The sequence below is a fragment of the Montipora foliosa genome, chromosome 1, assembly GCF_036669935.1.
Source record: "Montipora foliosa isolate CH-2021 chromosome 1, ASM3666993v2, whole genome shotgun sequence".
Classification (NCBI taxonomy): Eukaryota; Metazoa; Cnidaria; class Anthozoa; order Scleractinia; family Acroporidae; genus Montipora; species Montipora foliosa.
Window position 1 is genome coordinate 56,264,316 of NC_090869.1, and position 12,500 is coordinate 56,276,815.

At 40.2% G+C, this 12,500-nt stretch overlaps 1 protein-coding gene across 1 annotated transcript in view; it reads right to left on the reverse strand.

The window, feature by feature from the left end:
- LOC137971435 (ATP-dependent DNA helicase DDX31-like) overlaps positions 1 to 12,500 on the reverse strand; it is a 63,264-nt gene that overhangs the window by 5,609 nt on the left and 45,155 nt on the right. The window contains exons 14-23 of the mRNA XM_068818264.1: positions 11,818 to 11,878; positions 11,066 to 11,124; positions 10,550 to 10,665; positions 9,642 to 9,754; positions 4,959 to 5,078; positions 4,627 to 4,723; positions 4,067 to 4,173; positions 3,430 to 3,480; positions 2,025 to 2,126; positions 701 to 738 (exon numbers count right to left, since the gene is read on the reverse strand). Coding sequence (XP_068674365.1) covers positions 701 to 738; positions 2,025 to 2,126; positions 3,430 to 3,480; positions 4,067 to 4,173; positions 4,627 to 4,723; positions 4,959 to 5,078; positions 9,642 to 9,754; positions 10,550 to 10,665; positions 11,066 to 11,124; positions 11,818 to 11,878 — 864 coding nt within the window. The remainder of the gene's footprint in view (positions 1 to 700; positions 739 to 2,024; positions 2,127 to 3,429; positions 3,481 to 4,066; positions 4,174 to 4,626; positions 4,724 to 4,958; positions 5,079 to 9,641; positions 9,755 to 10,549; positions 10,666 to 11,065; positions 11,125 to 11,817; positions 11,879 to 12,500) is intronic.

Genomic DNA, 12,500 nt, shown 5'->3' on the forward strand with positions numbered 1-12,500 from the left:
TATGTGCAAAGCGTGAGTTTAAAAGTCTGAAAGCCCAAAACCCCCGTGCTGCATATTAATTCTGCGGCGTACACACGTATTGCATTCTTAAACTAGTGAGCCCTTGACGTCATTTTCTCCTCGATCCAGCTCTCTCAAGAACGTAATGTTAGTAATGGCGGACCATTAAATAGGAAAATTACAGTTAAAATAAAGAGGTGTCTCTTTGAAATCAAGGCTTAAAACGTGGGTCACTTAGTGTTTTGTTAACATAGTTTTGAAATCCAAAGAAAAATATGAATTGATTTTTGGTCACAGGAGCACTTTAAGTACTTTATACTCGGCTGACTGATTAGAAAACGACAGCCTTGTGCTAATGAGGCAAACATGTAAACAAAGATTTCCCTAGTACAATACAAGAAAGATGCCGTCAACAGCGGAGTTCACGAGGCCATGTTTGCTACTGGAAAAACAATGCGCTCAACCAAGAAATATGATCATGTTGCATGTGCAGCACGTTCTTTGTAACACTTCTACAAGACAAAGCCGTATTCTTGTATGAAAGTACCGTCTATTCCTTTTCGCGCGAACCCAGATAGGGGCAAAGAAATGCAAAAGCCGTGTAAGAAACTTTAAAAATGCAGAATTCCCGAACGTCATTAATTGAAGCAACGTGACAGAGTTTAGCATCGACAATCATAAGGGGAAAGTCTCAACAAACCTGATTCCGTGTTGTTTCAAAGTTTGCAAATACGCAACCTACAAATTAAAATGTTCATCGTTTAATTAATTTTTTAGTGGTTTGTGATTAGGACAATCACATGAGTTTTGGAGGACGTATCGAGGCCCGAGTAGTAGCATCAAAAGCGCAAATGATGCTACGAGGGACACAAATAAACTATATGCCCGACAAAAGTCATTTGATTATCATTATTATCAACACACAAGGCCAAATCGTACCAATTCAATTAATAAGAAAAAATCGTTTAACAGAGATGTAGCATGAAACTATGGTATGGAAATGTCCCTCAGTGTATACAAACAAAGGTTGTGAGAATGAAAGGAATTTATGTATTTGAAGTGCGGGTTGTAGACCAAATGTAGAAGTAATCCTCGCACTTAAATAGGACAACCTCATTGGCCGAGCGAAGTTGTTTGACATCTCTGCAGCCAATCAGTATCAGGGCGGCAAATGTATTTTCAGCCCGCACATTTCCCGTTTGGCCCGCAAAAAGGCGCGTTTTACAGAGGGCAGTTTGCCATTTGGCCGCGCGTATTGATAATAATAGCAAAAATCACTGTCGCATCACTGTAGGTAGTCAACGAGCAATTGAGAAAATGCAATAATTTTTTACTTTCTCAAATCCCATAATACACCTTGTTTACCCCCAAAAAATTTGCATAGGGAGACAAATCGAAAACAATGATTGGCTTGGCTTGTTCAAGCAAAGCCTTGCTGGGCATGGGGTTGTGAGAACGTTGAACTATACTTTTTTATACATGATTTCTTATATCTAGTCATACAAGCTAAACGACAGCTCGATTATTAAGATTAATTTTAAATACAAGACTGAGAAATTTACATGATTCAAGTTACTTTATTCACTCTCTTTGATTGTTCACTTCGTTCTCGTGCATGTCAGTATAGGGATTAGCTGCCTATTACACCCTGTTTTGGCTTGTACGTCACATTATAAGTTGTATTTGTTTTCTTTTTTTGATAAGGCAATTTTTTTTGGGGGGGGGGGGGGGGAGGGTGGGTAAAAAAGATGTATTATGGGATTCGAGGAAGGAGAGAATAACGATAACCAACGTCATTTTTCCAACATTAAAATTGGCCGTACGGACACTGAGTGATACATTTGTTGGACAACTGATCAGGTAACCCACCAACGGCCTCCTAACCAGAGCGAGCCTGTTTAGAAAGGGGATGCTTCACGGAGATAATCGACCCAGGGACAATCAAGAGGCGGGAGGGGAGGGAGGGGGGGGGGGGGGGAGGTGTTAGGTAAGTGTATTACTCGTTGAAGTCCGCTGTAACTCACCTCAGCTGGCGTTAAAAACAGCAATGCATTTCCTTCCAGGCCAATTCGAGCTGTCCGGCCAACTCTGTGAACATAATCCGCTGGGTTTCCAGGGGTATTGTACTACACAAACAAAGCAAAATGAAAAAGGCAAAATGTGTTTCGACTTTTGTTCTTTTTGACTGTAACTTTTTCTTTATGCTTTATAAGGGGATCTCTTTGCTCGTACAATATCAAAGTGCCACTGTGATAAAAAATCACTTCCTTTTTTTCTTTAAATGTTGAAAGTGTGTTTGTTTAACACCTGACTGGCCAAATTTTAAGCTTTGATTCTTATCCAAAGGCCGTTTACTTTGAGTGTAAGTTTTATATTTCACGGTCCGCCATGACTCACGTTCAAAACTGACCGATTGGACCTCAGCGGGTTGGATCTAGGGAAAAGTGACGTCAAAGGCTCACTAGCTTAAAATCTCAGAGTGTGAATGCAGCTTATTGTATATATGTATGCAAAACGCGAGTTTAAAAGTCTAAAAGCCCAAAACTCCCGTGCTGCATATTAATTCTGTGGCGTACACACGCATTGCATTTTTAAACTAGCGAGCCTTTGACGTCATTTTCTCCTCGATCTAGCTCTCTCAAGAACTTTAAGTTAGTAATGACGGACCATTAAATAGGAAAGTTCCAGTTAAAATAAACAGGTGTCTTTTTGAAATCAAGGCTTAAAACTTTGGTCGCTTAGTGTTTAGTTAACATAGTTTCGATATCTAAAGAAAATATAATAATTGATTTTTTGGTCATAGGGCCACTTTAACATTTTGCCTCTTTAACAAAATCATTTTTCCAAAAGGAGTAACCATGCAAGAAATTGAGTTTAAAAGTTAAAAGAACTCGGTACACCAAGCGACCTCCTCAATTTTACACCAGAACGTTAGCTATAAAAGCTGACAAATCATTGGGAAGGCGGTAATGCGTTTTTTGTAAAATTTAGAGAACTGCACAAAGATTACGTACATAAACGTTACTTAAACTCGAATTGAAGAGTAGTTTACCAAAGCTAGTGTCTTATCTTATCAGGTATATCATCCCAATTTTGTACAGATCCCAGATTATGTAGTACTTTTTCAATAGCAGATTAATTGGAGGATAGATTATAACACGATAACCCTATGCTAACAAGACATATTTTCCAAACAAAGCTTCCCCGTTGCACAATCCACTTTGTGTAGTTTTAACTTGCTATCTTTAATTTAAAATTGCCTTATTCTATAATACTATGGTCACGTGTTAAAATCACAGCTGAAAACTGCGAATATTTGACTTTTCTTTTTCTTTTTCAAAATTTTCGAGAGACCCTTCGGCTTTTTTTTTTAGGAAAGGAACCGTCCAATCGAGCTTTTTAAAACATCCAAAAAATTGATATCCTTACCTGAACAATCCAATTTACATGGGGTAAATCGAGTCCTCTGGCAGCGACATCCTACAAGGAAACAACCAAGATTAATATTATCTAAGGCCCGGTTCAAACGTCGAGCTTTTCATGTGCCGAACCTGATGCAAATGAACGAAAACAATAAACTTTTCTCATTTGCATTAGATTCGACACATGAAAAGTTGGACGTTTGAACCGGGCCTAAGAAGTGAACACAGCAAAATCCTGCCTAAATCAAGAGAAAAAGGGGAAAAAAAACATTTTCTTCCCTTGTTTCTTGGACAAATATGAAACTGACAATATGAAGATCACATTTGTGGAGGGCAACTGTTAAAAGGAAGGTCAAGGTGGAGGTTTCAATTATCAAGGTCAGACGCGAATCCCCAAAGAGAGACAAGGGCTTGGAACTCCAAAGTGTTGGCTATGCAAGACTTTGGTCACATCACATGACCGTTCTTCGGTCATGGGACTGCTGCTAAGTAACCACTCGCTATCAGACTGATGAAGACTTGGTGAGCGATTCAGACAAAATATTTTGATTGTGTGCTTTCATGCCTTGGGTGCGAATTTCCTTTAAGCGTCGAATAAACATTTTTGTTATGAACATATTCGTTGATAATAAAGGAGCACTAACCGTGCAAAGCAAAATCCCATTTTTGGCTTGGCTGAAATTCTTGAATACAGCTGTCCTCTCCTGTTGCGACATGTTTCCATGAAGCTTAAAGAACGTCAGCTGCGATTCTGCAAAAGGGGAATAACAACAATGACAATCCAGTTTCATGACGTACTGACGCGCGGGCACAGTCTGAACATGATCCTCCGAGTAGCCCCGAACAGGAGCCACACGTACGACCTTCCGATAGCAAAGTTCGGGCGCACTACCACTGCGCTACGGGACACTGGTCGGAGCTGGGCTCAGATAAATTACAGGGGCAATTACAGTACATGTGATGGCAATCCAAGATAGCGTGCCAAGTACATAATAGCCCATTTCCGAGTTGCTGCATGCCCCAGTTTCAAAGCGAATCCTGGTGCACAACCATTCAAATGGAAATGAGTTGCGTATTCTTATGCAAATCAAACTCATTTCCCTTACAATAGTTGAGCACCAAGACTCACTTCGAAACCGAGACAAACAGCAACTCGGAAATGGCCCATTGCTCGGAGCAAAATTATTCCTACGAAACAACTAACCTGAAAAAGACAGAATGCACTCTTTGAAAAGATCGCAGTGGAAATCCACAGAATCTCGACTGGACAAGAATACTATCATCTTGGCAGCTGATGTTTCCTACAAAAATGAAATTGGTGAGAAAACGTCTGAATCAGTTGGCCATGGCGATATCGTCCTTCGTTTGTCTGTATAACAGGCGGTGTTGCCACTCAGGATCTCTCTGTTTCTTCCTTTGGAATAGAGGGACAAAAAGGGAGAGATGCAAGGAACTATGATGTTTCAGTGAGAATGTTTTGTGGTAATAAAATTTGAATATTGCAATTTCTTTCAATCAGTGATCTCAATATGTTACCTTGGCCTTGTTCTTCCAAAGCAAAAATGCTGCCAAAGTGACCAGACGCAGTTTGCTTGGAACCACGACAAAGAACTGTTTCAACTGTTGAGGAGTTGAGTAACTCTCTTCATTTGAAACCTAAAAAAAAAAGACATCAAAACGAAAAGTATGCTCTCATTTCTCTCAAGACCATCGAACTGCTAGTGATACAATCCACATTTGGAGGCAAGGATGTTGTTGTAGTGGGAATACATCGGTAGCTCAAAGTGACGGGAACCGGATACTTTTTGACACTTGAGGAGCATGCAATCAGATGATCTCTGTCCCTGGTGTCCCCACAAAATCTACTTTTTGTTGTCATAGGAGACCTACACCTTAACAGGCCACGACAAGATCTAAAGGAGGGGAAGGTTCTTTGTGATCTGGTGCCAGTTGTTCAAAAGATGGATAACGCTATCAGCCGGATAAATCACTATCCAGTGGATAAACACTTGCAAAACCAATTGAGCTATACAAAGGATAGCAATTTATCCGGCGGATAGCGCTATCGATCGTTTGAACTATTGGGGCCTGGAAAAAATAGTATACGGGAGATACGACACAGGCGAGTGAAGTTATGGATGCGAAGATTGACGACGCCATAACTTATTATATATTTATATACATTACTTATACAGAAATTCCAGTTCAGCATAGCTGGTTTAAATGTAGATCTGTACAAAATGATATGAATAAGTAATAAAAAATATAAATGAAAGCAAAAAATCATTCGAAGAGTTCATGACGGTGAAAAATTAACTAAGATGATTTAGATGTTTCTTGACTCTCAGTTTAAAACTAGTGAGAGAAAGATCATGGCGTACGTTACGAGGAAGAGTGTTCCAGGATTTGGTGGCATTGTACTTAAAGGGAACCTCCACTAAAACAACAAAATAACTTTAAACCACAGAACATAATGTTTACAATTGGAACTGCTCAATCTTTTTCCAATGAAAACGTTTGTATTCGAGAAAAATAAATTCCAAAAACGCTTATTTTGGCTTTCAAATTTCATGGGCGCCGCCATCTTGAATAATTGTGACGTAACTTGGTTGCCCTATTGTTCTGATACAAAGAGCGATTGTTCTGGAACAATAGGGCAACCAAGTTACGTCACAATTATTCAAGATGGCGGCGCCCGGGAAATTTGAAAACCAAAATAAGCGTTTTTGGAATTTATTTTTCTCGAATACAAACGCTTTCATTGGAAAAAGATTGAGCAATTCCAATTGTAAACATGTTCTGTGGTTTAAAGCTATTTTGTTGTTTTAGTGGAGGTTCCCTTTAAAAGATGTTTGAAATTTGGTAGTCTTGGCGAGAGGAAGGCGGATAAGGTCTTTCTTCCTAGTGTCGTAGTTATGGATCTGCTCCGAGCAGTGGAAGTCGTCTAGTAGATATGCTGGAGCTAAGCCATTGATATACTTATAGACCTGTATGCACTTTTGGTGTTCTCTGCGGCATTGTAGGGATGGCCACTTCAATGTTTGCTGTATATCGGTATCCGTAGCCTTGCGACCCGCAATTATTCCTGCAGCTCGCTTGAGAAGACGATCAAGGTAGTTCATGTTTCCCTGACTGCAACCATCCCACACAACGCAACAGTAATCGAATAACGGTAGAACCATAGCATTAAACAGAGTAATGCAAGCTTCTTTTGGGATGACTTTTCGGGCTCTACGTAGCATTCCAAGGCGGGACGAGATTTTATTTCCGATATGTTCAATGTGTTCGTTCCATGTTAGGCATGGATCCAGAATCACGCCCAGATATTTAAATATGTATACCCTTTCAAGATCTTTGTCATTAACACTAACTATGAATGACTGGACTGAGCTCAGTTTTTGGTGGGTTCTCATAAGCATTACTTTGGTCTTCCAGTGATTTAACATGAGATAGTTTTGGTTCAACCATCCGACAACGTGGTCGAGGTCTTGGGACAGAGCACCCTCAATAGCTTGCACAGAACTGCTTTCAAAAAACAACGGGGTGTCGTCAGCGTAAAGATGGACTTTACAGTACTTTGTTACTGACGGTAGACCCCTGGGGCACACCATATAATATGGGTTCAGCGTCAGATTGAATGCCATTAATGTTAACACTTTGGGTTCTATTAGTAAGATACGCATTGAACCAATTCACTGAAGACTTAATTAGGCAAACATCTGCCAATTTCGTAAGTAGGAATTCGTGGTCGAGAGTATCAAAAGCCTTAGATAGGCCCAGAAATGCCAGGCCTGTAAGTTTTCCTTTGTCGATGTTGTGCAGAATAGTGTTTGTAATATCGATTAGGCTGGTAGCAGTAGAATGTAGTGGACGGAAACTGGATTGATAAGAAGATAGGAGCTTGTGCTTTAGTAAGAAATTATACACCATTTCGTGAACTGCCTTTTCTAGAATCTTTGCAAAGACTGGCAGAACTGAGATTGGGCGATAACTGGAGGTATCAGATTTTGAACCAGACTTGAACACTGGAGTTACGATGGCATGTTTCCAGCTTGCGGGAATAGACCCCTCATTTATCGCTCTATTCATAAGTATTGCTAGGGGTGTGGAAAGTGCGTCGGCACCGTCCTTGAGAAGTCTTGCTGGGATATTCTAACTGCCTTTTGTTCGCAGAATAGTTGTGAAATTGGTAATAGTGGGAGGCTGTCCTTAGTTAGTTAGTTAGTTGGTTAGTTAGTTAGTTAGTTAGCTAGCTAGCTAGCTAGCTAGTTAGTCAGTTAGCTAGTTAGTTAGCTAGTTAGCTAGCTAGCTAGCTAGCTAGCTAGCTAGTTAGCTAGCTAGTTAGTTAGTTAGTTAGTTAGTTAGCTAGTTAGCTAGCTAGTTAGTTAGTTAGTTAGTTAGTTAGTTAGTTAGCTAGTTAGCTAGCTAGCTAGTTAGTTAGTTAGTTAGTTAGTTAGTTAGTTAGTTAGTTAGTTAGTTAGTTAGTTAGTTAGTTAGTTAGCTAGTTAGTTAGTTAGTTAGTTAGCTAGTTAGCTAGTTAGCTAGTTAGTTAGTTAGTTAGTTAGCTAGCTAGCTAGCTAGTTAGCTAGCTAGCTAGCTAGTTAGTTAGTTAGTTAGTTAGTTAGTTAGTTAGTTAGTTAGTTAGTTAGTTAGTTAGTTAGTAACGCCTTTATTTAAAGAGGATAAACACGTGACAGTTATAAACTGATAAACTTGTGGCCCACATTCGGATCGCTAATGAGAAACATTTTAAATTTCCAAATCATCTACCAGATCACATAGAGGACGCCAGAATCTCCACTTACACTGATGACCATCAAACATATGTGGTAGGAGAGTCAAGTAAGGTTGTTGAGGAGGAGGCAAGGGACGATGGAAAGAGAATGACAGGGTGGTATCGAGAAAATCTTTCTCGGGTAAATTGTGATAAATATCCGTTGCGCCTTGACAAAACTGCTAAATTGCCAAATTTAACTTATTTCCACTTAGTGTGGTATTTTTCGAGAGCATCCGATCGACGTAAACTACAAATTTTTGCAAGAGACAGCACTACACGTGGTATACAACAACAACAACTCCAAGAAATACGAGAACCTTCTTCAAAAAGCTAAACTGCATACTTTGAACGAGAGGAGATTACAAGATCTACTAAATTTTATGTACAAGGTTACAGAATTATCTTACACCTACATATATAAGGAACTTACTTCAAGTTAATGATGTTAACAGCAGGACATAAAATTTAAGGAATCCGGATTTTAAAATTCCTAGCTTCGATAACTGTAACTTATAGAAAGCACTCAATTAGAATTCAGGGGCCGCTTTTATGGTCGAAGTTAACTAAAAATGAGAGGCGCTGAATTTCGTTGGGAGCGTTTACGTAAATGATATGGAGCAAGAAACTGGGAGAAGAGATGCACGGCTGTAGGATATTTTATGCTGTAATTTTAAGAAATCTTCAACTTAACCATACCATATGTGTCCCCAATTAGCTAACCCTAACCCTAACCCTAACATTAATAAAGCGTGTGTATGATTGTATCGTACGAGGGCAATGAAATGCACTCTGTATGAAAAACGTTATGAAGTGTCTCTTACCTTACTTTGAATTCAAAAAGTCAACAATAATTCATGAGCATATTTGCCTATAAACGACGCAAATCGATAAGTGTATAAACCTTTCTACCTGGTAGTGTATGATCATTCTCAAAAGCTACGTGAAGTTGAGGTACTGTTCAAAAAACTCGCAGTCGTGTATTATCAAGTGTAAAAACTCTCGGCTTCGCCTCGAAGCGAAACATTTCAACTTTGCGTACGTGCACCAAAGCCGGGGACAAGCATCACAACGCGTTTTTATTGCCCCGGCTTCTTCTCACGAAACCATAAAAGCAAAACTACCATCCACTCATCTCATGGCCGGAATAAAGATGGGCATAGCGCTCTTCCATAGCTGACCTCACAATTTTCGCTGCAATGCAGAAATTCTACAAAGACAGGAAAGCAAACAGGATGTGAAGTCATGTCTGGAAATTTCCGAGCCTCTCACTACCTTGGCCGTAGGAGAAAAATATCTTTTCCTACATTTATTGAGGGTCGAGAGATAAATAATATTTGAGGTCAGGTTTGCTTAACATTCTAGAGGTGAAAGATCCTGTGACAAGAAAGAACAAGAGATTAAGAATTTTGAATAACAATCCTCAGTAAGCAGAGTAAGCAGACCTGTAGTTCGCCTTGAACATCAGCAACCAGTTTAGTGCCTTTTTCGTCCAGTGTTACCGTTACGTCAATAAATAGGGGCTCATGAAGGCTGACACCTGCAAGTCTCTGCACTCCTGCAAAACAACTATGCAATTTAAATAACAAAACAAATCTCTATGTAAATTACATTATAAGTCGAAAAAGACAAACGGCCTCATACAGATTAATTCTTAAGGGCAAATCCAGAATTTCTGAAGGGATAGATTGCCTTGATACCAATCACCCACAAAACTGCATGTATAGGCATCGATATTTTTTCCCTGATAAATTAGCATCCGTTACGCTCAAAATGGTCCACTTTATGTAAGAAGATTTGGGACTTAAGCGTTGCAAACACCAGCAACACCGAAAGGCAGTTCGTCGGCAACAACAAGCTTTGTTCGAATCCCATATTTCCAGTTTACTTTGACGGATGTTCTAACTAGCGATGCAACCCCACCCCCTCCACCCTTGATACATTTCTTGACCCTCCGCAGGTCCCTTGTCGTCAAGAGAGAGGCCCTGGTTGCACAACCATGCAAATTCTACTTGGTTTTGGAAATCAAAGGCAAAACGAAGCGTGATGTTGAGAAATTTTCTCAGCCTCCCGAAAAGCAGCAACCAATAATGGTTTTTTTCTCAACGAAAAGAGAGGCGAAGAAAAGCGCCGAGGGTGGAAGTTGCAGATTGTGATTGTATAAATAAATCTGATCAGGTTTCCATTCTTGGTAAAAACGAAGATCTGTATGAAACATCGTTGCCGCAAGCGTTAAAAAAAAAAAGCTTAAAGACCTTATTCATGTTCCATATCGCATGATTTCCTTTCAGCATAGTTTTCTGGTACCACGTTTGTCTTAAAAATGCCATTGTGTTCAACAATGTCACGGTACCTTCAGTGAGTGTGGCGGAAAGCAATACGGTTTGACACCTAACGCCAGGAAACAGTGCTGTGTTGATGGCAGTGAGAATGGAACATACGTCCTTCTCAAAACCAAGGTCTAGTAGCCTACGAGAAAAATATGATGACAGTCAGCTAAAGCACTTTTTTATGCACAGGACAGTGCATACAGCATTCAAATGCACCTTCTCGCAACAAAGTGCAACAAACTCATTTCCCAGATTGCAAGCAACGAAAGGCACGCTCAGTTTATTTCTACAATACGCGAATTGCGATAAAAACAAGCATCCACTAAGTATTCACAACAGGAGAATAACTGCTCCATGTGTCTTATTGAGGACTAGCGTTATGAGAAGACTTTGCAACGTTTATCGCTTGTATTTCTCGACACATCACATCACATCACATCACATCACTTCGGCATGCATTTTGAAATGTTTCACAAATATGCCCACAGACCTAACCGGTAGAGTGACGCCTGTAAAACAACGCCTATAGTCACACGAACCTGTCAGCCTCATCTAGGACTATCCATCGAAGTCTCTTCAACTCCAAACTCTTTGTTTTCTAAAGCAGAAACGAAAGGCTAAATATCAAGAAATTATTGCGGGATCGTCATTCATTTCCAACCTACTCTTTCGAATACGGCAACTGAAAAAATCGTTTTAAAGAACTGGATGCCAGTAAGCAACAACTTTAGTCTTAACAGTGTAGCTAGATACTGTTATTGTCATCTGAACATTTCTTCATGGACTTCCTCAATCGTGTCTTCCATAGCTCAGTGGTAGAGCAACCGAACTGGTAATCGGAAGGTCACAAATTTGATTCCTATTTCCTGCTAACAGAAGCATCTTTTCTCTTTGTTTCTTTTCTAAGCTGATGAGGAGAAAAAGAGACCTATGCCTTAAGTTAAAAATCGCTCGGTTAACTCAACTGCCCCCCAAGACTTTGGAGGGTGCTGTTCAAAACGCCCGCTCCTCGCCGTACCTAAGGCGGCCTTGCGCTGTCTTTTAACGAGATCGCCCAATATGGTTGCAAGTCAGTATGGCCAATACTCAATGCAGTGAGAGAGTTTCAGGGCAAAGCCTGGTCGTTACCTTCTGCCCGTCAGTCGGGTAAATACAAAAGATAGCAGGCTCGCTCTGCTATTAGGAAATGACTCATGATCCCCTTCCGAGAACACTCAGATTTTTTCCAAGAATCCCGAATGACCTCTTTGAGGCCCGAGAGCTTTCTGGGTTGTATTCGGCAATGTCTTACCTCTATATGATCTAAAAGCCTCCCTGGAGTAGCAACAAGAACGTTAACGCCTTTTCTTAATCTACATGCACAAACAAACAAACAAACAAAGGATAAAGGTCTGTGTTTAGTACGAAACAAGAAGCCTGGTCACAGCCGTCTGGGGGCGGAAGGTTGGGACAAGAAAACAACTTACAAAGGAGTAGTAAACGTGTGATTTGTTGTCCTCAACGATTTTCCTCAAAGAGGCGCAGTGTTGTTGCCTGCTTTACCAGGTTCGCCGAGAGTAGCAATTGCAATTCAAGATACATTAGGCGCAATCCCTCGTCTAATCCCTATCTAATTTCTATTCTATCTGTAAAAGGGGGAAGACAAAAATGTGTAGGAAGAATAACATGTCCGGCTGCGTGCAGGCTACACCTGACAGTGATACTTCTAGATTTTACTCTAATGCTGGAAGATTTTGCTCGTCAATGAAGGGCGGTTTAATTTAGGAGTCAATGGATCAACAACCTTTAATCTTTTAACCTTTTTCCCCTTTAACCCTTCCCCACTGAGAGTTTTAACGTATAGATTTCACTTTAGCTGACACCAAACGATTTTACTCACTGAGTAGGGGCGCTTTACATTGTAGGCGTGAATGGGTTTTAATTATGCAGTAAATGTGGTTTAATTGAGAGGGTCTCGTAATTCTGAAAGGATTC